The sequence below is a fragment of the Dromiciops gliroides genome, chromosome 1, assembly GCF_019393635.1.
Source record: "Dromiciops gliroides isolate mDroGli1 chromosome 1, mDroGli1.pri, whole genome shotgun sequence".
Classification (NCBI taxonomy): Eukaryota; Metazoa; Chordata; class Mammalia; order Microbiotheria; family Microbiotheriidae; genus Dromiciops; species Dromiciops gliroides.
The window spans coordinates 343,094,543-343,122,442 of record NC_057861.1 but is presented as its reverse complement, the minus strand read 5'-3'; the positions used below and the strand labels follow the sequence as shown (position 1 = coordinate 343,122,442).

General features: G+C 39.9%; 1 protein-coding gene and 1 long non-coding RNA gene across 5 annotated transcripts in view; one reads left to right on the top strand and one right to left on the bottom strand.

Annotated features, from left to right (window-relative positions):
• Positions 1-27,715, bottom strand: IRX1 (iroquois homeobox 1). 4 transcript variants are annotated; one of them, XM_043980000.1, is made up of 4 exons: positions 27,431-27,715; positions 23,046-24,063; positions 22,567-22,639; positions 1-978 (listed from the first exon to the last, which is right to left on the bottom strand). In XM_043980000.1, exons 1-4 carry the CDS (start codon positions 27,689-27,691, stop codon positions 942-944), a joined length of 1,389 nt encoding a protein of 462 aa, XP_043835935.1. In that variant the 5' UTR covers positions 27,692-27,715; the 3' UTR covers positions 1-941. The 4 variants fall into 4 exon arrangements, with proteins under 4 accessions (XP_043835935.1, XP_043835945.1, XP_043835928.1 ...); XM_043980010.1 differs by lacking the exon at positions 1-978 and adding an exon at positions 19,284-19,440; XM_043979993.1 differs by lacking the exon at positions 1-978 and adding an exon at positions 22,090-22,186.
• LOC122737991 overlaps positions 27,652-27,900 on the top strand; it is a 196,067-nt gene continuing 195,818 nt past the window's right edge. The window contains exon 1 of the long non-coding RNA XR_006354621.1: positions 27,652-27,751. This is a non-coding gene — a long non-coding RNA (uncharacterized LOC122737991). The remainder of the gene's footprint in view (positions 27,752-27,900) is intronic.

The following is a 27,900-nucleotide window of genomic DNA, read 5'->3' as shown; positions in this document are numbered from 1 at the left end:
TTAACCAGAAGGGATTTGAACCAGGAACAGCAAAGTGCCCATGTAACCAGTTTGTTATTTAAAAAAAAAAAACAAAACATTTCATCTGAAGAAAATGGGGAATGATCCCTTTATCCTACAAAGAGTGATATATCACCATGAGCCCTCCAAAATCTCATTCTAAGCCACACTCTTTCCCCAGGCCCCAGGGGATGGCAGTTACTCAGCCAACTAATGTTATCATGATGGACTAATAGGCCAAAGGCAAATAATCTTGTTTAATTTGCTTTCCCCCACCAATAGAAGAGAAGACAAACCACCACACACTCTTGGAAAGTTACCATAGAATGCTCCACATCTGTTGAAATGTGGAACAGATCAATTCTCCTGAAATAAAGTCAGCAAATGTAGACTATTAAGTCATGTGTTCATATTTATAATTCAGGGAAATCCCTTTATAATGCTTTTCCAACAGACCCAAAAAAAGCAAAATACTCTAAGAAGGAAACGTTTTTAAGTGGGAAACATTGCACATGTGCACAGTAGACTATTCGAAAGGTAAACATTATAAGTGGGGAAATGTTACAAGAGAAAACGTTATTAGCTAGTTAACTACATGCACCTTTCTCTTAGCCAAAACTATTAGTCACCACTTAAGTACAGCACCCCTTCATACTATGTATCCCAAGATGCTTCTTATGCAGAAATCCATTAATTCAAAAAATTAGGATAATATTGCTTTAAAATGTCACGTATAAAGCTCCTTGGAATAAAAGAGAATTGTGTAGAATTTAAGAAGAACTAACATCTATAATTGTTTTACAGAATGCCATAGAGAAAATAGTTTTTCAATGTTAAAAGTACAACTTTAAAGCAGACATAGTGCAGGGGAAAACAAACTGTCGTCAATGGTTAATATTTTCTGAATACCCACTTGGTGCATGGTACTGTTTAAGGACTTCTCAGAAAATGTGGCTTTGTGCTCCATGGGATTTCAGTCTTAAAGAAAAAACAAAAACAGAAACAACAATGAAGTTCAGTGAGAGGGCTTGCTTTCTGAAAGAATAAATCTGAATATACATCGGAAAACTAAAGAACAAAAAAACCCAAAGTCTTACCTAAAGTATACCAATGCAATACCACCTTGAAGAAATTCCATCCTTAGAAAGAGGTGATGCTTAAATTGGCCCTGCCTCAATATCAGAATGATACAGATTGTTCATTTGTGTTTATACTGTGTGGGTATAAGGTCACAAGTTGTGCTATTCTAACCACAAAACCTCTGTGGCCTAGCAAGACATTTTGGAGAAGCTGCTCCAGAATATAGGCTGTGCAGGCACAGCTGCAAAAGGAGTGTACCTTTTGGTCTCAGCAGGAATTTGTCTACAGTTTAACTTACAATAACAACCTGCCTTCTTGCCTGGGACCAGTTTTGACAGTTAATCTCTAAAGGAAGAGTCTTGGAAAGGATGGGATGAGTAACTGGCTATCAGAAAACAAAAGAGGGAAGAGCAAGGGAAACCATAGGAGCAGGGATTGGACCTGAACTGAGTGTAAAGGGGCTAGCAGCAAATGGCGGGTGAGAGAGATCTGTCCACTGAGTTACCCAGCAGTTTTTAGCTAAATCCCAAGGTCCAGTAAGATATTCTTCCCATATTCCCACCCTTATCTTTTATGCCATTCTTTCAGCCTATACTCCAGTCCCCTTTGAAGGAAGTTCATCAGCATGATGTTAATCAGGAGTTTTAATGCTGACTATTTTCCCCACAACTCTGCTACAGAATTCACAAAAAACTGGTCTGGAAATAGCTACTGATGTTCCTATAAATGAATTTTCTTCTTTTTTTAAAAAAATATTGTACTCCCATATAGACAGTGAACTATGTGAATGTGGACAAATAACTTAATCATTCTTAGATCGCAGTCAGATCTAAAAATCCTATTTAGTCTATAGGTAGATGAAATCTCAGACTTCTTTGATAAACAAAATTCTGAGTTGAAAAAGAATTTTATAGGCCTTTCATCATATATAAACTGTCTAGAAGAATTAAAAATAGGTTTGGGAGACTTGAACCATTTATACTGGCTACCTACGTGAATCAAATTCAATAAATAATCATCAACAACCCCTCTTCACTCATTCATTTCAAAGATTATAAAGACTTAGAATCAAAGTTCTACTGTAAATAATTTGTGGAACTAGTAGTTAGTGTGCCCCTGAATGGTATATAATACAGCAGCTAGGTGGCACAGTCGATAGAGTATCAGGCCTGTAGTCTGTAAGACTCATCTTCTTCGGTTCAAAGCTGGCCTCAGACACTTACTAGCTATGTGACCCTGGGCAAGTCACATAAGCCTCTTTGCCTCAATTTTCTCATCTGTAAAATGAGCTGGAGAAGGAAATGGAAAATCACTTTTCTTTGCTAAGAAAACCCCAAATGGAGTGAGGAAGAGTCTGACACCACTGAAAATGACTCAACAATAACAAGTGTATGTAATCAAAATCATGAGATTCTATGAAAAATTTGCTTAAGTCTTAAAAGAAAGTGTATGAAAGTAAACCATATCTGTCTCTTCCTTCTCCTCTTGGGATTTTCATTTAAACTGTGAGATCTTTGAAACAGGCATTATTATTTTTTTTTGCCTTCTTTGTATTCCCAGTGCTTAGCAGAGTGCCTGACACATAGTAGCCACTTAATAAATGTTTGTTGACTGGGATTGACTTTTTCTTCTATCCCAATCTTTGCTTATTTTCTTTGGACAACTTTTCCTTGATTTGTTTACAAAGACCTTTTATAATCAATCCTGCATATCTTCATGTATTCTCTCTTCTTGTTACTGTTTCCTTTTTAAAAAAAGATGTAATAAGTCGGATAGAAAAGGAAGGAAAGAAACAAGCAAGGAAGGAAGGAAGGAAGATTGGAGAGAGCTGAGGGAGAAAGTAAGAGAATGAGGAGGGAAGGAAGAAGAAAGGAAGGAAAAGAGAGAAAGAAATGAGAGTAGGAAGGGGAGGAAAGAAAGGAGGAAAAGAGTAGGGAAGAATGTCCTTTTCATTCTTCCACTTCTGACTTGTGCCAGGCCCCTATTTACTTATAACTTTCTAGTCTTTACAGTTCCATATAGCAAAGATGATTTAGGTAGATAAGGAGCTTAGAATATCTCATCTTTCTGATCTACACACAGGAATCTTAGGAACTCATGTAAATTGGTCCAGGTATTCCCAGGTTCTAGCTACATGGTGCAACCACATAGAAAAGCCAAGGGTATTAGGTGAATGGGATCTTTGTAACATCACCTGAATCAACTTTGGTGCAGGTACATATTGCAAAAGAACTATTCCTTTGCAAATACCCTGATATAACCAGCTAGGTCGCACAGTATACAAGGCACCAGTCCTGGATTCAAGAAGACCTGAGTTCAAATCCAGCCTCAGACACTTGACACTTACTAGCTGCGTGACCCTGGGCAAGTAACCTAACCCTCATTGCCTCACAAAAAAAAATGTAATTAATTGGTCTGTATGCAAAGACAATTTGGATAAACCAGTACCAAAATGTTTATAAAATTTTAATAAATAAACTTTAAATTTGGATAGAACTTGAGAAGTCATCTAGTCCAACCTCTAACCCAGGACATGAATTTTTATAGTAATATTACCAGGTAATTTTCTAGCCCCTGATTAAATACACCCAATTTACAAGTATGTTTTCTATTTTATGGGGGAATTGATTCAAACACTTAATAACTCTGGTAGTTCTTTCTCACCATTCCTGTTCTCTTTTGGAGAAAAACAGGAGAAACACTGAACTAAGAGTTGAGAAAATAAGGTTTGCATTCTAATTCCAATTCTCCTCTTAATCCATTCTAATTATCTATTTGAACTTGGTTATGTACCTTAACCTCTAGGCCTCAGTATTCTCTTCTCCAAATTGAGGGCTTCGAACTAGATGATCTCCCCTAGGTACACAATGGTATGATTCATGATTCCACATGACAGTCCTTAAAATATCTAAAGACAGCTATCATATCTCCTCTCTGCCTTCTCTTTTCCAATCTAAACATTCCCAGTAATCCCCCAATTATCATATCATAACTTCCACCATCTTACTTTGTATAACAAAGATGTGACCTAAAATGTAACAAAAGAATAAATGGAGACCTTATATATGACATCTATTAAAGGTCAAAAGGGTGGAAGTTTAATAAATGAAAATTTAGTGAAAAGCAAAAACTTACATTTAAATATTTTTTAATGTCATGAACATGTCAGCAGACCAGACTACCAAACTTCACAAGCTATAATAACTTTAGAGTTGGTCATGTCTAGAAATCAATAAAATGTAGTGTCACACATAACAGAAATTTGAAGTTTACTAGCCAGGTAAAATACATGGAAAAATTGGAGCTATTTATTCAGTTATTCTAGTAGGATGTTAGATCAAATGTCATACAGAGCAACTAACTGTCAGGTATTGTTTTGTTTTGTTTTTGTTTTAAAGAAGCAATAGTAAAGACTTGCTATTTCACTGGTGTGAAGAATTTCATGATGAGAAAACTCCATCCACTAATGCAGACTGACACGTCTTTTACAACTTAGATATTTTTAAAGAGTCCCCCTATGACACTGAGTGGTTAATTATTTGCCAAGGATCACAGAATTAGTATTTATTAGAGGTAGAACTTGAAACATGGTCTTCCTGACTACAAGGCTAAATATCAACTGTGCCATGCCACTACTTCCCCCTCCCAGATGCCCCCACCCCCCTCAGGCTGTTTGTTTGTTTGTTTTTTGGTGAGGCAATTGGGGTGAAGTGACTTGACCTGGGTCACACAGCTAGTAAGTGTCAAGTGTCTGAGGCCGAATTTAAACTCAGGTCCTCCTGACTCCAGGGTCAGTGTTCTATCTACTACGCCACCTAGCTGCCCCCATGCTACTGCTTTTAAAAAAGCAATAATTATACATATTTTCTCCATTCACAGTATAAGACTTTTAAAAGTGCTATCTTACTCTGAGGCATCTAGGTAGTAGTGTGGATAGAGTGCTGAGCCTGAAGTCATTAAGACTCATTTTCCTGAGTTCAAAACTGGCCTTAGACACTTACGAGCTATGTGACGTTGGGTAAATCACTTAATCTTGTTTGCTTCAGTTTCTGTATCTATAAAATAAACTGGAAAAGGAAATGGCAAACCATTCCAGTATATTTTCCAAGAAAACCCCAAATTGGGGTCACAAAGACCTATATATAACTAAATAACAACAAAATCTTATTCTGAACTGTGTTTGTTTTCTTGCTTTTGTTTCCTTTAGTATAATATAGTAATGGTATAAGTAAAACCTCAGACGTATTTAATTTGACACTAAATATTATGTGCCACTCTTGGTCCCATTTCCTAAACATAGAGAAAGAATTCACAAATTCTCTCCCATAGAAATTAAATGGTCCTAAGAACAGCTTTTACCCCCCTTTAATAAAGGGAAAACATGGCCACAGACATTCTTTGAGTGGGGGAGTAAAAGTGCCACTTTGACACAGACAGACAAGAAAATGCCATAGCAAGGAACTATTCATAAAATGTTGACTATAGCTTAAGGAAAATTGTATTACATTAAATAAAAATTCTGATCCAAGAAGAGAATCAGAATACTAGATCATAAAGGACAGGATAGCATTGTGTGCCCTTACAACACATTATGATATATGATCATGATGGAATACTACTGTGCTATAAGAGATGATGAGCTTGATGATCTTAGAATAACATGAATAGATTTTCATAAATATTGAAAACTAAAATGATCAGAACCAAAAGAACATTGTATACAGTAACAGAATTTTTTTTTTGATCCACTCCTCCTTGGACAGCCTAGTAGCCCCCTTCTTCCTAGGGGTTCACCAAATTTATGATGAATTTCATGCCAACACTTGATCAGCACAGCCCACTGTAGCTCAAAACTTGTAAGCTCCAGCAATATTTTTTTAAGAAGAACTTTGAGCAAATAAGTAACTTTGACTATCATAGTTACCCAAATTAGCTACAAACGACCTATGAAGATGTAATTTGCATCCAGAGGAAAAAAATCTGATAATTAGAAGTATTATAGAATGATTTTACATATGTGTGTGGGTGTCTAACGGTATCTATCTCTAGGGCTGGGAAGAGAAAAGGGGGAAAAAGGGGAAAAAATTTACACAATAACTTTCTAATATATTTAAAAGGAATAGCAAGTTGTACATAATAGATTTGTAGTTTCATGTGTGTGAGATTTAGAGCGCTACCAACCTGTTGAGAAAGATATTATGGGAAAGCTCCCCCATGAGGAGAAAGCGTGTGACTTGGAAACCATGTGACTTTAGCATCTGGAAGTTAGCACCTGTTACTTGTGTCAATCAAAGTTACCAGCCAATTAGCTTGGAGCTGTGTGTGTGTGTGTGTGTGTGTGTGTGTGTATATGTATGGACAGTCCTCTTTCCTGTTTCACAAGAGGTTCTGGGAGAAGCCGCTGAGGCAAGGGCCTTTCGGTTCCTGACCTCACCTTGGTGAGGCAGATGCTGGGGTCTCTAAGACAGTTAGATGAAGTTTGACTTTTTCTTCTCTCTCTCTCCTCACCAACTTCTGATGCACTTTAATAAATACTTAAAAGTCTAAACTCTTGCTAAAGCTTTTAATTTAATGCGACCATTCATTAAATTTTAGACATCATAGCTACAATTTTAGCCCCTTTCATATGGAAACATCCTTTTTTACTATTCTACTATGTTATGGAAATACTTGTTTTATTTCTTAAGTTTGGAATAAAATAAATAAAATTTTAAACAGAGAAGTTATAAGATTGTAGAGTGGGCATTTATCCCAACTAAATATCTTAAAAGGAAGAGAAATAAGAATAAAATATATGATGAAAAAAAGTCTTGTGTGCTCTCTAGCTCAGAAATAGAGAACTGAGATTTAATAGTAATTAAGACATGTTTTAATTGTGTCAAAATATATTTGTATTATATACCACATATACATGCATGTATGCATATTTCATTTACATTATATAGACTTACGCATTGTATATATTTGCACATGTGTATGTATATACAAATTACACTCAAATCTTCCTTAGTTATTTCAAAACTGGTTGGAGGTAACCCAGAGTTCTTAAAGGTCAAGCCAATAGAATGCCAGAAAGAAAGGACTTTATTTGGAGTGAAGGAAAGGGCTGTATGTTGCTATATGAGAACCAGGCAAATAGGCTTTTAGAGGTTCATCACCAGGAGCTTGGTCACTAGATGATGAATTTCAAGGTAATAGTAATTCATTAAATGTGGAAGGGCCACAGCCTACATCTGTGGAGAGAATGTCCAAACCAGTGAAATAATGACTCATTCAAAATATTTAAGTGTACAAACAATTATATACCTGCACATATACATAATCTATGTCTATATAGGATACAGAAGTCAATTCCAGTTGAGTTTTGCAATTATGTTTTAATTATCTATATTATAAATATATTTTGTCACATTGCATCAATGCTTGTTTCCTTACAAAACAAAATTATTTCATTAAAAAAATTTCAGATAACTTCTATATAGATAAACAACTTTATCAAAGTGAAAGACTGGATGCACTGAAGTCATGTTAGGTGGCAGAGGGCAGAAATATTGCTAGTCTCATCCAAGATTCCAAGTGAGGAATTAAACCAATATGGACTAATATTTGTTAATGTCTTTTTCTGAGCCCATATCTACATTTAAAAAGGCATTTTGCCAAGTTCAAGATTCCCCAAATCTCTTGAGCTTAAAGGTTTAATGCAAATTTTAAATGTTGGATATTGGTTTAACATTAGCAAGATGTAAATCACTGTGTTTAAATGGGGTGGGGGAGATTATGAAGTTCTTTAAAAAGCTCAGAGGGTTTCTCTAGCACCATACAGCTCTTCAAAATGCACACTTGACTGTGATAATTGCAAATGAATCAGAAACATATGGATTAAATTCATCCCGCTAAAATTAGGGATGGACATGCCCAGATGTGTCATGGGTTTGAACACCTCAAACTATTTTTTAAAATGTTTGAGTTCAACATGAGTGTTTTAAGGGAAATGCAATCCATATGTTTCTAATTCATTTACACTGAGCTCATCAAAATGTTGTTTGTTTTGTAACAGCTATTTGATGTCGAAGAAGTTTGCGAGTCTTTCTTAATAAACCTTTTTAAAACTTTCATTCTTAGAAACAGGAAGGAACATTTTCCTTTGGAAAATGAACTCAACTTCCTACAGATTTGAGCCCAATTCAAAACCAAGAAACCACGAGGCCTGAGCAGGTTTAAAACTTGGCTTTTAAAAACAACAAAAACAAACAAAAATCTATGGGTTGAAAAATTAAGAAGAAAAGTCTCCTTTGCTCTAGACATGTTATTTTTCCCCCTTCCTGGCATTTCATCACAATCAGTTTTCCTTTCATTGGCCTCTCTTTAAAAACCAGTGTGTGATCTCTAGAGGGCATGGGGTGACACAAGCAAAGGTAATAAGAGAAAAAAATTTACCTGCCGTAGACATATTAACAATGAGGGGAAAATACACGAGGAACTTTCTTATTCAGCACTTGGTTTGCCTACTCAACACCATTTCATGGCTCAGGTAAAATGTTGACTGAAAAGAAAGAAAACACTTTCTCTTTCACTTCTTCATGTGTTGAACGAATCATCCATGCTGTCAGCATCTCTAAGCCAATTGTTGCAGGACACATAAAATATAGCCCCAAAGGATCCTTAGAATGTCGAAGCTAGGCTAAACCTCGGATATCTTCATTTTATTGAGAAGGAAACTGACGTCTGAAGAGGTGGAGTGATTGGCTAGATTAAACAAATGGCAAAACTGAGATAACAAATCATCTCTTGATTCCTTATTCAAGGATCTACCCACTGTACCTCCCTGCCTTAAAAAGCAAAAGTCATCTAAATTTTTGTCATGATAAACACCAAGAGCTTTTGATTGGGGGAGATAATAGGTGATGGGAAAATAGAAATCAAGTGTATAGCAGTTAGTAGATAAGTTAATAATAGCATATGGATCAAGCTAATTAATACATACTATATTATATTGAAAGAGAATCTTCTGGGTAACACCCTGAGCATATGCAAAGTACTCAAGTTTCAGAATACTTCCAGGACACATTTCATATCAAAGAGTTCCTAGGCACTTCAAGTTATTAAGGCCCCTAAGGATACATAACAGGCATTTCTCAAGATAGCATACTAGAGAAAAGATTTTTTATTTTTACACAATCTTGTTACTAGATCAGAAATTCAACTTTCATCATTGGTTCTGGAGCAAGAAAGATGCTTGATGATTTCCCTTTTTTTATAGGTGAGGAAATCAGGACCCAGAGTTAGTAAGTGACTTAGTGAGTCACAGGTGAAATAGATAATTAAACTAAGATCTATTACCTGAGTAACATACCTGCACAACTACAGTAGACTTCAGAGGCAAGAGAAAAAAAAAAAACAGTAGGCCCAACTCTACATGTTCTAACTACAAGGCTCTAAAAGAAACAAGAATTTAGAAATAATATGGGTCTTCTGCCCACATGATTTTATTTAAGAAATTCTGGGAAATCCCCTCTAACTAAAAAATCTCTCTTTTATTACATGTGTAGGCTGATTAAATTTTAGTTTGAGATTCATCTCTTGTGCTCTTGAAGACTTCTCAATGTTCTATTCCCTGTTAATATATGAATACCCCACCCACCCCCATCATGAGGAAACACCGACTAATACCTTGAATGGATTTATTAGAAAGCCAGGTTCTAGGTGTATAGGAGACCTTATGAGAGGAGGTGTGGAGGAGGGATATCAGGAAGTTGGAAACAGTATCTGAAGGAAGAAGAAGCATGCCAAGAGGGAAAGAGAGAAATTACAAAAGATAAATTTTGCCTTCCTTGTGATCCTGCCTAAACTTGGTTCTTATTTTTTAAAAAAATTTTGTTCAGCCATTTTCAGTCATGTCACACTCTTCATGATCCCATTTGGGGTTTTCTTGGCAAAGATCCTGGAGTGGTTTGTCTTTGCCTTTTCCAGCTCATTGTACAGATGAAGAACCAAGAAAAACTAGCTTAAGTGACTTGCCCATAGTCATACAGCTAATAAGTGTGTGAGGTCAGATTTATATCCAAAACAATGAATCTCCCCGACTAAAGGACTAGCACTCAAAATAATGGTCCCCAAACCCCTAGGATTATCTTAACAAAGTACAGTGAATTAGATTAAATGTATTTTTCGGTAATGTCCAATTCTGATGAAATAGTATAACTACTGCTGAATTCAATCAACCACCCAGTCTCTTTTTGTGACCAAGGGATTTGGAAACAACCAACCTTCCATTCCAGACGTACTCCCTGCAAAGAACTCAAACACAGTAGTAAAAGACCTGAATGTGCTTGTTAGTAGGATCATACTAACATTTCTATCTAATTACAAGTCAGTCTTCTCTCATTTTCCCCATTGATGATTTTCAGCCAAACCAACCTAAAATGTTTGTAATACAAGCTATAAACAAACATGGAATACATGGTTACACTATGCTAGTTCCAGCAGGAAGAATACTAGATTTGGAATCTGAGGACCTTGATTCAAATTTCAGCCTTGCCCCAGGCTATCCACGTGACCTTAAACAATTCACTTAACCTCTGTGGGCCTCAGTTTTTTCATGTGTGAAATAGGGGTTGGGGTGGATTAAATGACTTCTGAGGACCTTACCAGCTCTAAATCTATCTGCTTGTTCTATGAACCTAATTTCCTTCTGAACAGACTTCAGAATCATTGAAAATTTACTCTATGATCATTTAAAATCTCACTTTTTGAGGGGATGTTTAGGTGTTGGGTTTTTTTTTTTCATTTTACTGTTACATGGATTTATATATCATTATCATGGAGGAGGGAGGGTTGCACTTTTATATAAAGTCAAAACTACAATTATAAAAATTAGATGAAATTCCTGTCCAGGGACGTACAGTCTGAGAAGGATGCCATTAAAAAATAGAAATCAAAATCTAAATAGAGTTTAAGAAGAAGTAGGTTAGGAGGATAGGGAAAGAAATGCAGAGGAGTGGTTTTCACCACAGTGTTATATTGTGACTGTATTCAGAGTGCAATGCAGAGGACCATGAGATGGAAGTAATTTTCTTCAAGTCTCAGGGACACAGGAATGAACAGTATCTAGAAACTGTGGAGAGTTATTTAAAAGTAGCCTACTTATAATCGACCTGGATTCTCTTTTCCATATACTCTGAGGGCGAGCAGTTTAAACAGGCCCCTTAACTTGCTGAGGCTTGCAGCTGTGAATCCCAGCCTGACCAGTAGCGATAGATATCAAACCACTGACCTTGAGGGCGACTTTGTGTGTCAGCCTTCTTGTTGTGTTGAGTCACCACACTGGGAGTGTGTGTTATTTTAAGTAGTTTATCTCTTGGCCAGAACCAAAACTGAGTTTCTAACCATATGTGTTTTATTATGAGTTTTTTTTTAACTGCATAAAAAAAGAAATGGAGAAAAATGTTAGCAGAAATCTTGAACTTTCATTACACACCCTTATTTTAATCCCAGTGTTTTCAATTATGCCATACTGAATCTATATTGATGCTAATATGTTTGCATTGCTGGCTTTTCATTTTCTTTTTTTACAACTCACCGCAGGATACCAATGTCAAAAATATACCATTCTGATCAACAGAACACATCTGTGGTGAATCCACACAGAAGCAATTAATTTCCTTGTGGTATTTTTACACTAGAGGCTTAATGCAGGTCCCCATTATACAAACAAAAACTCCAGACAGCTCCTGCTGTCTGATAAAAAATAAATCAGATTGAGAAGAGCTGTTTGGCCTAGGAGTGCTACAGGCAATGACTTGTAATGAGGCATCCCAACACTAATTATGAAGCTTATTAAAGAGAATTGTATAACTTGTACTAAAGTGCATGCTATAATCATGTTAAAGGAAGAATGCCTATTGAATAGGCATCCAGAAGTCACTTCTCTAACAAAGTGAACCAACTACATAAACAGATCTCCAGTTTGGGGATCAATTCATAGGAGTGATATTATTGTGTTTGGCAAATTGGCCGGGATGAATTTGATAGAGAGGCAGGTGAGAATCCCAACAGCTTGGTGATAATTCACACATCATAGCCTTCCCAACTAGCTAACATCTGCCAGCAAATTGGCCAAGAAACTGTCAAAAACAAATATTTCCAATACGGTATTTTATTATTAAACTTCTTCTGAATCTTCTCTAAGGTTGCAAAAGCAATATTTCAGTGTACTGTTTCAGGGGTGGGGAGGAAGATTAATAAAGATGTTAGGAGGCTGAACTGCTGTGAGATTTGTTTAATTATTCCCCACAGTACTGCCCCAGCAATCTGCTGACATTTAGCCCCGACCTTGCAAATCCTCAGTAAATATTAATATATCAACTCAAACAGGGACCGTTGTTTTATTGGTTCACGGAGCTCAGAGAGATTCGCCACAGCAGTGAAAAATAATGTGCAGAACTGAGGAAGAACGGCTCCTTTGATATCACCTTCTGCTGCACACATGTGCTGGGAGCATCAACAAAATGGAAATTCTGTTACTTTGCCACAGCTGTAGAGTGACACTTCAGATGCCTCCGCTTCCCTTTGTATAGCCTGCTGGAATAATCCCAAAACCACAGTGGCAAGAGATTAGAAAAGAGAGGAGAGAGAGAGAGAGAGAGAGAGAGAGAGAGAGAGAGAGAGAGAGAGAGAGAGAGAGAGAGAGAGAGAGAGAGAGAATCACATTTCCTTATCTGACATAGTGGAAATTTTAATAATGGGTAAGATTCCATCTTACAACCTAATAAGCTTGCCCAGAAAAATGAGAGCACGAATAAGGGCCAAAGAATGCCAAAGCATCATTCACTGAAAACTGTTTATGATGGTGACTTCTCTGTTTGTTTCCTAGAATTCTACATCAGTTTCTAATGCTTTCTTCTATAGTTCTCCGTCTTGACAGCTTTTTTAGCATCTCATGGGCATATCTGTAGATAAAATTTATATAAAAAAAGCCATCTCTGGGTTTGTGCATGAAAAAGAAAGAAAAAGAGTTGGGGGAGGCTGGGTAGTAGTGGTGATGGTATATTGGAGATTTTCCCCATGTCTCCAATTTAAATATATATATATATTAATAAACTATTTTCCCATAAATATTCCAGAATTCCTAATAGATGAACATTTGATGTAAGCCAATAACACATCAAGAATTCTTGGGTGTAAGAACAGGGACTGCTGTGCAACATTTGGCATTCAGATGTATTGAGCTGCAGAGTTAATGCGTGATTAATTTTATTCATAAAAATGTTAATCACTTCATTGTGAGATCTTTTTAACATTCACTGCACCAAGCACCTTTTAACTTCTCTTGCCCACCATCTCACAGATGTATTTAATATTTTCAAACATTCTACTGTTACTGAAGGAGCTTGGAATTAAGCATATTTTTAAAATGTAACAATAACAAATAATAACCAAAGCACAGAAAACATTGTAGGGCTCTTATTCAGGTTTAGAAATGACTGGCTTTTCTTATCGTTGTCATTATCATCATCATTTTCATCATCGTTATGATTACCAGCAGAATTATCATTAGTATTAATATGCTTTCTAAAAGTCACTGAAGATATTTACCTCCTTTTTATATATTCTCTCCACATAAAGCAAACTTCTGGCATGTTAGAAAGGATAGTTAAGGAAAGGCAGTTTTAAAGGGGGAAAGATGTTTTAAAACGACTAAAATCTTGCGATGTTATCTACACCATTGTATTTTTGAAACAAGTAGCAAAACGCAGCTGAAAGTGGTGTCCAGGGTTGGTGGGTGTGCCGGCTCTGCTCACTGACTTGTTGTTTCCAACTGGGCAAGGCTATTGTGTGCTCATTCAGCCAATGCACTCATGAAACTGGATAAATGGATTAATGGATCAGAGACACCATCGGCATCTTCAAAAGGAAAACAGCAGCCTGCAAAGAGACTGACATTTGTGTACTGGGGCAGAGGGTGTGTGAATGCTCTGCCTCTGCCAAAGGGACAAGACAGTGATAAACTTTCAACACTGACCACCTCACTTTGTGCGGCAATTCACCAACAAAATAAATGGATTGTGTTTCATTGTTTTTGAACCCTAGGCAGCACAGGGAAAGCCCTTCTTGGGCAGCCACAAAGGGACAATGTATTGTGTGGGGCCAACAACTCAAAACTAAAGCCTTTAATTATCTATGGGTCAACAATACACCGAGAATAAGGAACAAAAATAAATGTTGCTATAAAAAAAATCGGGTTTAATTCCGCATGAAGTTTACTCCAGTGTCTTTCTAAGCTGTGTACAGAATAGCACCCACACACAGTAATGGGGAGGGGGGTGCTCAAGACATTCTCGTTTTCATTGTTACATGGAACAAACGGATACTTGTCCTTCAGTGACAAATCAGGCAACTTGAAAGAAATCTTTTTAAATCAAACATTTGGTTCTAAAGCAGTCTTTGATTTAAAAAAAAATGAAATGAGGTAGAAGAGGTTCCAGAGACATTCCTTTTGAGAAGAGGTAAATTAAAGGACAATACACCTGTCCACTTTTCCCACCTAATGATACCTCCCCCCCTCCCCCCCCCCCCGCCCCCCCTCCCCCCCCCCCGCCCCCCCCAATCCTTTAGGGGATATTTCCTGCATTTCCCTCCCCACCCCCACCCCTGCTTATGTTTTAGAGGCCTTCTCCGTTCTAAAAGGATTTAACTCCTGGAGAGTTTTCTTTCTCCTGTACAATAACCCTAGACTACTTCCAGATACAAGAGGTAGAAGACTGGAGCAAGGGATTCTCCCAAGGTCCCTTTTTTTCTGCTTATAAGAGCTGCTGCTGCTCCTGCTCTCTTGATGAGCCATAGTGGGAGACTTTGTAACTCTGACTCTAATGCAGTCTGTCTGCCTTCCTCTCTGACTGTCACCATCGCCCCTGGAGCAGCACATCTTCTCACCTTCCCGTGAACCATTTAACCAAGTATCAGTCTGCTCCAGGCAGAAACAAGAGGACAAGAGAAGACAGGGGAGAACAGGAGAGAAGAAGAGCCAAGCATGTCCCAAGCAGGCCACATTTAGTGATCTAGTCAGGGAAAGAACTTCTTGCCAGTCTTCATGTACAGGTTAAAGGATTCTCTCTTTCTCTCTGTCTCTGTCTCTGTCCCCCTCTCTTTCTGTCTCTGTCTCTGTCTCTGTTTCTGTCTCTCTCTCTCTGTCTCTCTCTGTCTCTCTCTGTCTCTCTGTCTCTCTCTGTCTCTCTGTCTCTCTCTGTCTCTCTCTGTCTCTCTCTGTCTCTCTCTGTCTCTCTCTCTCTCTCTCTCTGTCTCTCTCTCTCTCTCTCACACACACACACACACACACGCACGCACACACACACACACACACACACACACAATTTCGGACCCAATTCACTCCCATCTGGAGCCCTTCAGTCCCGAATATCCTTTCCTCTCTCCTTCAAGGCAAGAGATGTCCCCGAATCGCAGCCCCTTCTCGCACTGGCAGAGCCCTGGGATGCTCAATTCAGAGCAGGCGGAACATTTCGCGGATGCCCCCCACCCCAGGCTTGGTGAATCCCCGGGCTGGAAGAAAAGGGGCAGAGGGTGGTGGAAGGCTGACCCTTAAGACTCACACTCTAACAAACATCAGCAAGCCCGCTTTTTCAATTCCACCTCCACCCCTCACCTCGCTCTTGGGGATCCCGGAATCTCCCCAAGAACTAAGTGCTGTTCCCCAGTGGCCTTGCCTTATTTTAAGCCAGACTCCTTAGTCAGCCCTCTTTGCCTTTCCCTCCTGCGTAAGGAGGCTGAGGATAAAGCAGGCCGGGATGGAATTTCTTCTGAGCCTCCAACCTCTGCAAGGTTGCAGAGCACCCAACCTCAAACCAGGGACTGACAGAGCAACACAAGAGACCCAGATACCCAGATGACACGAAGGTGCTCAAAGTTAAGACCTTGTTAAAGGTTTCTTCATTTAAATAAGAGATACTTCCTCCACCCACCCCACCCCACCCCCACCGAGGCTGTTCCATTGCGCAGTCCCCTTCATAAAGTAAAGGAAAATAAATTTAGTCGTTAAAAAGACGTAGTGTCTGAATTCCATCCTTTCTCTCTTCCTGCGAGATCACTGGTGGAAGAGTTGTCACACACAGTGGTCCTTCTTAACCAAATGCTGTTCTGGGTCCCTCACCCTGACTCCTCCTCACTCTCCAGATCACTTCAGGCAGACACACCCTAGACTTTGCCCAGTGTAGTGCTCAAGCCGCACTAATCTGTTTTACATCCCCTTCGAAGGTTGGCCTCCTCATCAAAATATGTTTTGCGGCTTTCTGCAAGACTCTTGCTCCCCGCTCCCACCCCACCCCACCCCTACTGCAGTCGAAAGACCAGAGTGGGCTACATCATCCCATAAGCACTCAGGCGCACAAACTGTAGTTTCATTCTAAACCATTTCCCGACCAGATTCGTTTCCCCAAATTAATTTAATCTGCATTAAGCACAAGTGTATAAATCACAGCCACTAACCATCCCTCCCTAATCTCTTCGGGTTAGGTAGCCCCAGGTCTAATTCTGCTCCTAGCATAGGGGAAGAGCAAAGGAGAAACAGGAGGGAGCAGGAAGGGGACTGGGAAAAGAGAAGGAATAGGTGGCACCCTGAGGACTGAGAACTGTATTTTCCCAAAAGGTTCAAGTGAAAATACCCTCTCTCTGGTCCCAAATAATATATTTCTCTCAATTTAAGAGGATGGGAATTCCAGAGGCCAAAACCAAAAAGGGTTTCAGTATTGTTCCATTATTGGTAGGGGGAAAAGAATCAATTCCATACAAAAAACCTGGCGGGCTCCCTCTCTCCCTTTCTCTCCCCCCCCCATTTCTCTTCCTCCCTACTCTCTCATTCCTTCCCCCCTTTTTGTAATAGTCTCATCTACAAGGACGATTGAAACTTTATAGTGCATGATTCATAGAGTGGCGCTGTACTTGGAGTCATGGTGCATATTACATTAATCAGTGTCAGGCCAGTAAAACAGAGATATGAATATGAATTCTCCATATTGCAGAGGAGATAAATTTGCTTGTGAATAATTGTTCATCCAGGAGAGGAGAGGAGGGGAGGGAATAGGGGAGGAGGGAGAGGAGTGAAGGGGAGGGGAGAGAAGGGAAAGGAAGGCAGAGGAAAGGAGAGGAGAGGAGGAAGGATGGGGAGGAAGAGAGAGAAAGGGTAGGAGGGGGAAGGAGAGAGGGAGGAAGGAGGAGAGAGAGAGAGAGAGAGAGAGAGAGAGAGAGAGAGAGAGAGAGAGAGAGAGAGAGAGAAAAGGAAGGAAGGAAGGAAGGAAGGAAGGAAGGAAGGAAGGAAGGAAGGAAGGAAGGAAGGAAGGAAGGAAGGAAGGAAGGAAGGAAGGAAGGAAGGAAGGAGGAAAGAAAGAAAGAAAGTTCCTTAGGAGGCTTAATCGGATCAATGATTGAAGCTGGATGTTAACGCCTTTGAAAGAATGGACCTCTAACCTCTCTACCCCTTAGACAGCTGATACAGGAAAGAATTGAAGTCAATTAACACCAGGCAACAAGGTGGGCCAGAGGGGATTGTGAAGAAAGGGACTGGGTATTGCACTTTCATAAGGATTGTTAGTCACCTCATCGCTGCTGTCTCTTGGCTTTGGGAGTGAAGAAACCATGAAAGTTGTTGTGGTAATCATTGTTTCCTTCCCCAAAACAAATATAAATAAACCGTATCCAAGTTCAGGTGAAATAAAAAATGAAAGATACAAAAATCACGGGAAAAACAGACTTCTTTTAACTTATGAAAACACTAGTTCCCTTTGCCTTGTAAAGCCTTTTAGGGGAATAATAATCACCCATGCCAAAGGCAGAATAGAGAATAAAATCTCATGCAGATAGATATGCTATAAGTACAGACAAGAAAAAATTGTGCATCTCTTCGTTTAGGGAATATTTTCCCATCTGAAAAGGTTAAGCCCTGCAGCAAGTTGCTGATACTTATGTGTGGTTGCATTTATTTTTTTCCTTAGAGTGTCAGTGCCCATTTTACACAACTGCCTCCCATTTCTTATCTCTCTTTAATCACTAAAAGGGAAAGGAAGATGGAAGGTGGCACATTTGTGGTTTTGGAAGTGTGAAAGTCTAGCTAGAATAGCAGCAACCTTTTTTGCCCCTTGCAGGAGAATGCTACTTTTCAAGACTTGCCATCTCCATTTCTAAGCATCACAACAAGCTGGAAGGCTTAGTAGGATAAAGTTCTTGTGTAGCACATATGTCCAAAATTACTTGTACCCCTTTTTGTGGGTTGCTGGTCCAAATGTGAATGCACCATGTTAGATATGAACACATTAGGCTAGGACTTTCAGCAATAAGGGAATGAAATTTTCAATTGCAATATTGCCCTGAAGAATACATGCATGCATAGTGCACATACATGTGTACATGCATACATATACCCATATACGTGTGTTCTATTATATATTAGTTATGTGTAATATATATTATCTACAATCATACATATAGGAGATACATGTAGAGATAGATACATAGATACATAGACACATGCACATGTACTTGCTGATTTTGCTGGCTTTTTTGTGTGAGGGAGTTCATTTGCTAAAAATAGGAAACCTTAGATGAACAAATAGTACAACCTCAAAGTCCAGTCTGCTAAATTCTTCCTGTTGTAAACATCTCCATGCAATATATTCTCATCCCAACTTAAATCAGGCTGCATACATGCCCATTTGCCTCAAACATGTTGCATCAAAACCTCAGGCAGAGAAAATGCAAATGAATCAAAGTATGGGACATAAAAATAAAAGAAAGCAAAAAGCAGACAGAAGGACACATAAGGCCAGTAACCTATGAAATTTGTGGAAAATGAAAAATATTTGCCAATATAGGAAATGCAGATTTCTCTTTCACTAGTATGCATTAAGTCATTTGCCCTGACTACATCTGCTTCTTCTAGCCCTAGCAAATCTTTAGAATTTCATTTTGGTAGATTAAAAGAAAAACAAAACACAAAACTTTTTTTTGACCTACAAAGAAGTATTTGTAGGTTATCGTGTATCCAATTCCTTAAAAACAAGGCTGAATGAGATGTTTAGGGTGGGAAAGTACTACTCTCCTCACAAATGAATGGTACCATACAGCAAATTAGCCTTCAGTAAAACAGATAAATACCATGAGACTTTAGACATAAATGAACAAGAACATCAGGGACGGAATTTTATGCCCCTCTTTTATTAGCACGTGAAAATGGTTTAGTTACAAATCACTCCAGGACATCAATGACTCCATTCTCACTTCCTGCAGAGATTCCATCCTTCCCCTGGAACTAAACTTAACCTACAGAATTAGCAGGTTCTGTCTCCAGCTCAGGACCTAGAGGATGAAATAGCACAACTTTCAGTCTTGCTGTTTTGGACTAAAAGTCTCCTCACCCCCAAACCACAGAAACGCCCCGTCTTGGAACCTGCACACACTTTCCCCGGAGTGAGGCAGGTTGTTTCCAATCAAATCAATACCGGACGCTCGCCAATGCTGCTATAAAATAATATGACTTCCTTGGGGGGTGAGGAAGCATAAGACTCACACAAACTTCCTTTCTCTGTTCTTCATTCCCCCCTCCCCAAACCCCCTCCAAACCTTTGATGAAGTCAAAGGATTCCCAGATTTCAATAGTCTACTACGGGAAGATAAACCGCAACAAAATTTCCTATTCTACGTTAGGTCCACAGAGGGCGCTGCGAGCCTTTCCAAATGTGTTCGCTGCCACTCAAGTGCACCAACGGCCACGCTCTCCTCTTCGGCAAACCCTTGCTCACTTTCAGGCACACCTTTAACGCCACACACAAACACACTCACTGCTTCTCTCCTGCACACGCTTACTTTCAACAATTAAGGTCTCCTTTAAAGTGCCTCATAATCCTTTTCCCTCCTCCCTCCACTCTTCGCCATCCCAACCCCCATCCAGACCCTTTTCTTTTAAGCCAATTTGGCACCACTTTGTTTGCTTAGCCTCACAGAACAGCATTGTATGCTTTTAAAATGTAATCTTTCCTTTTAAACGAAAGATGCCAGTTTATGAACGCCATGTGGGCAGCAAAGGAAAATGAGGTGGGGAGCGAGGGGATGGGGGGGGGGGGGCCGGCAGCGAAGAAAGCAAGAAAATCTGCAAAAACCGTACAGTTGTCCCGGCTCAGGCTATTTCTGATTCTCCTAACCGCTAACGGGGAGGTATTTTATACGGTCAAGTTGCTAGCAGTTGGTAGCAGTTTTGATTCCACGAAACTTTAAGTGCTCTCAGACTTTTGTTTCAAGGCATGTTCTCCCTTTAAAATTCCAAGTGTTTTTGGAATAACTTTATTTTATTTGAAGTTGGAAAAGTTTATTAGAAATAGGAATATTTATAAGATACACTAATGTGTATTCTTTCTATCTAAATATTGACAGCTAAGGAAACTGCACTTCTTTTGAGAAAACCCTAGAAGATTATTTATAAAAATTTTAAAAAAGGACAGATCTGTGACCGTTAAAAAACAGTAAGCAATTTTAAAAATCAATTTCTCCCCATTTATTTGAAAGGCATAAGGAAAAAAACAACTTTCTCTATTTGGTGCTATTGTAGCTAAAATCAAAACCAGTCACTGTAACCTTGATAGGGATTTTATTAATATTTTATTTGAAACTCTCGTCTTGTTTCCGACAAGTGCTCTTTTGAGGTCGGTTCACTTTGGACTGGGCGTCCCCACATTATTTCTTAATGACTTTCCCAGATGCTTCTTTCCATTTTCCACCATCAACAACCATCTGGTATCTTATTAGCACCTCAATGCTCATTTAGTGTTCTCATTTGGGAGGGGAGAAAAGGAAACATTCAAAAATATTAGGAGTTTTAACGGATTGTCTTTGGAAGATTAATGCCTATATAAAACCATGGCGTTTATAAGCTAGTTGCTTTTCCTCCACCACCCTCCCCCATTCTCTTTCTCATCAGTTCAGAAACCTCCATAGCACCTCTTGACTTAAACCCTGAGAAAAGCTTGCTGGCAAATTTTATTCCTGCTGGCCTATTGCTAGAGTTTAAAAGAGCCTTCCAATTCCTCAACGTTTAGCTTAACTAAATAACTAAAAAATACATTCAAAATACAATTTCATACTCCATTATTTTTCCACTCTGCTCACAAAGCGGACTAGCGCCACAATTCACTGTCGAGCCAACTAGTTATAAATTGATTTAGAAACCGAAGTTATAGTTTGGGGGCAGTGATAGAAAATTCCTTTTTTCATTTTTTTCCCCACTTAAAAAATCATTTATAAACTCTAGAAATCGAACTCACTTATGCTGTAGAAAAGGAATGCACCAGAGAAATTTCTGTATACGAGTTTAAAGGAATAACTTTTAACTGCCAACAGAAAAACTGAACTCTTTGAAAAAAAAAAAAGCTTATGTATAAAATTCAAACATCTATCCTAGAAAATTCCCTATGATTTTTCCTTCACATATGGCAGTACCAATAAGCCAAGCACATAGTTTGGCAACTTTTAAACTACAAGCACCTTAAGAATTCATTGAAGACTAACAATGCAGTAAGGGAAAATGCGAAGCTTTGAAGAGGAATTCAAATTTCAGCTCTATATTCTTGATACACAAAATACATCAGAAAGAGAAAAGTTCATAATTTCATTTAGTTTATTAGACAAAAATATATGATTTAGACAAGTTTCGCTGACCCGCTATTTACAATCTGAAATCACTATATACAGAAAGAAAGAAAGAAAGAAAAACACATACAAACACATGGGGAACATTTACCAAACAAATAATCGAAGAATGGTTAGAATAACACGATCTGAAATGGTACAAAGGAGAAGGGATCCAGCTACGATATGGGAGAATCGCTTTTATGGATTTGCACCTTATTGCAAAAAGTGATTGATGGGAGTCGTTTATATCATTTCCATTTTTTGTCCTTTATACCAGTCTCTGAAATATTTTTTTATTCCTCCCCCATGTCCCCTCCCACCCCACCCTTTTTTCCTCCCCTAAAACCCCTCAAAAAAAATTAATCAAGCGGAAGGGAGAGCTGCTAAAATTCGCGGTGTTCCCTCTTGCTGAGCCAAAGAGCTGTAGGGGAAAAAATAGACGTAACAATTTGTCAGTAAAAAGACCAACTGAAAAGTATTACCTCGCCTTGCTTGGCTATTTAAACGACTGGGGAGCAAGAGCCCCTTTTTAAACGAGGGAAGGAACTGACAGAGCCTGCAAGTAGAAGCAGCAGCACCAGCAATGCCCTTGAAGCTCCAACTGTACTAAGTTTGCCCCCAAGTTACCAGTTCCCTAGAGTCCCTTCCAAATGATTACGCCTTGATGGGGGCGGGCTACTGTAACGCGCTTTTGGGGTTATCTTTATGATTAGCTCTAATTATCCTCCGGATTCTCCCCTTCAACCTTCTTTTTTCCCATCAGATTTAACATTACTTTAGGAAAATAAAACAACAACTCACTTGTCGCGGACAGGTTGAAAGGGCGATTTTAACTGCTGAGGAGGTGAGTCGGTCCTGGGTACATTTTCTCTTTCTAGGGGGAGGAAAACAGAAGCAAACCTTTTAAAAACCAGAATGAGGAGCCCACATTCCCACACCCCCAGGCAGAGACAGTTTTCAAGTACCTCCTCTCCCAGCTGAGTTAGACTATTCTACTCCCCCGCATTTCCAAAGCGGGTGGATAGCTCAGATTATCCAGCTACTTTGACTTTCTCCGAAAAGGTTTAGGAAACAATGCAAAACAATGGCCCAGAGGCTTTGTAAGCAGCCCAGGGTTCGTGTGCCAGGTTCCTTCCCTGAAGATGTCCCCAGGTGGATCCCCTTAGACCCTACAGAACAAGAGTGAATTTAAGGAGATTTTCCCTCCTGAATCAGTGTTGCTCCAGACCTTACTGGCCAAAACTCCGAATGGGGAAGCAGTCAGCGGCAAAATAGTTTACCTGTGTGTTTAGGACTGGTTCTTTCTGACGCTTTTTCGCTATTGAGCGCCCCCAGGGTGGCTGTAAGAACCGAAGGCGCTTGCTGGGCCTGGAGGTGATGGTTGTGGTGTGCTGCATGGTGGTGATTTACTCCTAAGAAGGACCTAACATTCAAGAGAGAGCTCTGAGTGAGAAAAGCCCCGTTTGTCCAGTTGTGAAATTTGCCAATCTGGCACGTGTAGAGTCCGTGGCTGGGCAGGAAAGCGGGGTGCTGGAGCTGAGGGGAAGTGTGATTGACCTGGGAAGAGGGAGGGGGAGGAGGAGGCGGGGAGGACTTCAGGGCGCCATCGGGGCTGGTGGCAGTCTCCGCCAGAGACCAGATCTTGGGTTTGTTGTGAGGTGGCCCCTGCAAATTGCTTTGTCCGCTAGGGCTCAGGATCCGTGTGCTACTGTCAGAGGCGTCTTTCGACAGGGGCAGAGAGTCTTTGGGTTTAAGTCCTTCAGATCCCGACAAGGGCAACTCCTTCTCCTTGTCCAGGCTATCTTCTTCACTAGCCCTGAGATGCTCAGACTTCTCCTCCTCCTCCTCATTGCTCTGTTCGCCGTCGTTTTCGTCAATCTTGTCTATGTCTATGCTTTCCAGGTCGATCTCCTCATCATCTTCTGTCTTTTCAGGATCCCCTTCATTGTCGCTGCCGAAAAGGTTGCCGTCCTCCTGGTCTTTGCTCCTTGCCCCCCAGGTCACTTTGTTCTCCTTCTTGAGCCTCCGGCGGGCGTTAGCAAACCAGGTGGAGACCTGGGTGAGGGTCATCTTGGTGATGATGGCCAGCATGATCTTCTCGCCTTTGGTGGGATAGGGGTTCTTGCGATGCTCATTCAACCAGGCCTTCAGGGTGCTGGTGCTCTCACGAGTGGCGTTCTTGGGCCTCCCCGGGTCCCCATATTGGAACTGTCCATATGGGTAATAACCAGGAGCAGTGTGGGCTGCGAAGGTCGCAGGGTGGACTCCTGGATTGTCCTTAAGTTCATACTGAGAACCCTGGAGTGACACATTCAGAGAGAGAGAGAGAGAGAGAGAGAATGAATCTCTATAAATCTAGCCAGATTGCATTTCTTCCCTTCTCATAGGTTAGGTTATCTGGATTCAGTGACACTCAATACACCCTTAAGTTTTTAGGAAGCATTCAGTATACCGGAAAAGTAGTTCCAGTCTCTCTTCCCCCCATACCACCTTTCTAACTTCCTTCAAAGTAGGGGGAGGGCAAAAACCTCTGAGGTGTGTGTGGTAATCTTCTCAGGCAGGACATCTGATTAGAATTGTTTTTCCTGAAGATCCTCTACACTTCTGAGGTGGGAGAAATGGCAAATCCTACACAGAATTTTGTAAACAAACTGCAGCCTCATTTTCTATCTACCTATCTTCCCTTCCCTTTCCCCCTTAGCATACTTTCTTCCCACCAAACAAGGAACAAAGTAGTTAATAAAAGACTAATTTTAATTTATCTTCAGCTAAAATAAATGTCCTTAATTTATAAAACTAATTTTTTTCATTAAACATTTCACACCCTCCCCTTCAACACCCATTTTACTCTGAGCATGGAAAATATAAATCCAGATTCCTCTTTACATCTTTAAAATTCCAATCCAAACTTAAAAAGAAAGCATGTTCCTTTTAGCTTCAAATTTATGTCAATGGAATGATTAACAAGCATTTAAATAATATCCTAGAGTGGACACGTAATTTTGTATTATAGTCCTTTCCACAAACTCCCTCAACAAACAAAAATAAATAAAAACAAAAATTCAACAAAACCCAATGCACAGCCTTTTAAATAAGCAGAAAGACATATAGTAAAATATTAACTGCTAAGAAAGGGGAAACCAGCTTCAAGAAATGGAACCTGACTCAGTTTTCCTAGATATGCTATTTGGATACTTTATCTTTTAAGTTTGGCTTTGATCTGGAAGAGCAAACACAAACCGTTTGCAAGCTTTTAGAGGCCATGATTTATTTGCAATCAATATTCTTTTTATCATCAGTAGTAAAACACAGCAAGTCAAATTATCCCATCAGGTGTTTTGGTAAATAACATTTTATCTTTCTAACAACCTCATTAGGCCTCATTATTACTGCAAATTGTCCAGACGTTCTCACACAACTTTATCCACTGACTTCCAAATACATGATAATAAAAGGACAGACACTGAATCAGGGTATGAAAAACACTTTCTGAGAACTGTGAAACACACGACACAACACAGACATACAGGCATACATTGTTTTGAGCAATATTTTTATTTAACCTCAAATATAATTATTCTGTCTTGATCTGTTCACCAGATTTGAAATAGAGTTGTACTGAATTACCACATCACCCAATCTCCATAGCATTTACTTAAATGATATACATTTGTATCAGATTTTAATTTAAGAGAGAAAATTAATGACACCTTTCATTCACTCAGCAAACATTTGTCAATTAAAAATAACTATTGGTAAAGGAAGCATCTGCATTTTGGGGAAGTTGCGAAGAGATTTATTTTTTTCAAACTATCTGACTGAAGGTTTGGGCAGAAAGCACCCAGAAAGACATTTCAGGAATAAATTTCATTTTTGTTATATTTCATTACAGAAGTGGAGTTTCTGGCATTTCCTTTATCCTCTAGTTTGAGGGTTTTTTTAATGTTATTTCTAGCTCCGCTTTTCTGAGTTTTCTCTTGAAGAGACTACTTGTCAATTTCTTATCGTTCTCTGTGGCAACTTTTCTGCAAGGGAAAAAGAGGTTTCATGGAGGTTAGGTTTTGTTTTTGTAATAAGAAATGTGAAATGTTGTCTAGGTGCAATCGAAGATTTTTAGTTTCATAACTTGACACAATAATACTGAAAGGAATAGCACTCTCAATGGTGTCACTATGTGCATATTTATTTTTTGACATTTTAGGACGGTAGGTTTAACCTTCAGAGATCTTTTGAAAGAAAATGAAATCTGGGAGCAGCGGTAGTCTAAAATTCTGACCTATTATCTATTGGTCCCAGCATTTATAAGTAAGAGCGACACACATAAACACGCGCGCGCACACACACACAGAGGAGTTTAAACCCCTACCTTACTAGCTACTCATAAGTGAATAGATGTGTTAGAGAAGACTAGTCTATTTCTCTTGCCAAAAATTAAAGAAGAAATTAAATTCCTAATTTCCCTCCTCTCCCAAAAAATAATCTGAGAAAAGTTAAATTTATTTTAAAACAAGTGACACTTTCCCCCCCCCCCTTCCTTTCTATGTAATACAATACGAGCTGGTTTTCATATGATTCAAATGAAAACTTTGGCAACTTAGGGAAGTCAAAGTAAACAAAGTTTAAGAGACTGAATAAGCAGTAATAATCCCCAATTCAAAAGCATATCAAGTTCGTAAAGGTACCTGATCCTGCTTCTTAAATGCTTAGAAGCTCTCCTAGTTTTGTCTATTTTGTGAAGGTTTTTATCTGATAAAGTCTAACTTGACTAAGTTCAAGTAAGATAAAATCAGCTGCCTAAAAGGTGAGCAAAGACAACTAAGGTAGGAGACAGAAACGGCGACACGCAGAAAGGAAACTTGGGGTAGAGTGGAAGAAATATAAACGTGTTTGTAAAAAGAAAGCAATATAGATAGAAAATGAACAAGAAGCGCTAGTTCAGTTACCCAGAAGAAAACTGGAGTTTGGTCCCTTGTAGCCACAGTCCCCCGGAAGGATCGGTCGATCAGTCTTGTGTACAGACCCAGACACACAGCAACCACTCCCCGATCCCTTTTAGAGATTCCCATCCCCCTCACTCGCTTTCCCACTCCTGCGCTTTGGGTGCCGGGAGCAGACAACCCTCGCCCCCCCTCCTTCCCCCTTCCCCACACTGGCACCTCCAGCCTTTAACAAACCTCACTTTCCTCTAGGGCTCTCTATAGCTAGAAATGGAGACGGAATCTAATCGCATTGAATGCAGGAGGTTACCTACTGCGACTCTTGATTTTTCCCCCGTCTTTACCCTTTGGCTGTTGCCGCGATCACTCTGAACAATCTGCTAAGTGGGGTCCAAGCCGCTGCAACAACCTATCTACCCAAAAGCCAGACGCTTATCATCTTCGCTCTTCCAGTTTTCAACCCAACTCCAAATACAACACACACACACACACACACACACACACACACACACACACCACCCACTTTTCTCTTCTCTTCTCGTCTCCTCTCCCCATTCCCCCCCCCTTTCCTTTTGCAACCGGACAATCCCACTCCAAAAACCAAAGAAAGAATGACAGACTCACAGAAAAGGAGTAAGGACAAGAAAAGAAGTGAATGAAAACTGGAAGTTGAGAGAGAGAGAGAGAGAGAGAGAGAGAGAGAGAGAGAGAGAGAGAGTTGGACTTACCATCTGGGAAAAAAGGCTGAGGTCGGCGGTGTAGGGCAAAAAGGCGCTGTAATTGGGCGCGCTGTAGGGGCTGGCATACATGCCTAGCACAGAGGTGACAGCGGCTGAGCCGCTCCCGAGTTCCGCACCCCCAGGCCGGCCTGAGGCGGCTGCGGCTGCTGCAGCGGCTGCGGCTGCGGCCAGGACCCCAGGCCGGTCGCTCCCGTACACAGCCTGGCTGGCGCTGAGATACTGCGGGTAGCCCAGTTGGGGGAAGGACATCTCCAAGGCGCAAACACAGCAGCGACGGCGGCGACGGCGGCGGAGGCAGCAGAAGTCGAAGTATTAAAGGGGGGGAGGGGGGAGGGAGGGAGGGGAGGAGGAGGAAAGGGGAGGGGGACAAATAATAAAAGAGGGGTATGGGGGAGGAGAAAAAGCAACCAAGAAGGTGGGGGGAAGCAATGGAGGGGGGGTTTAGAAGAAAATAAGGG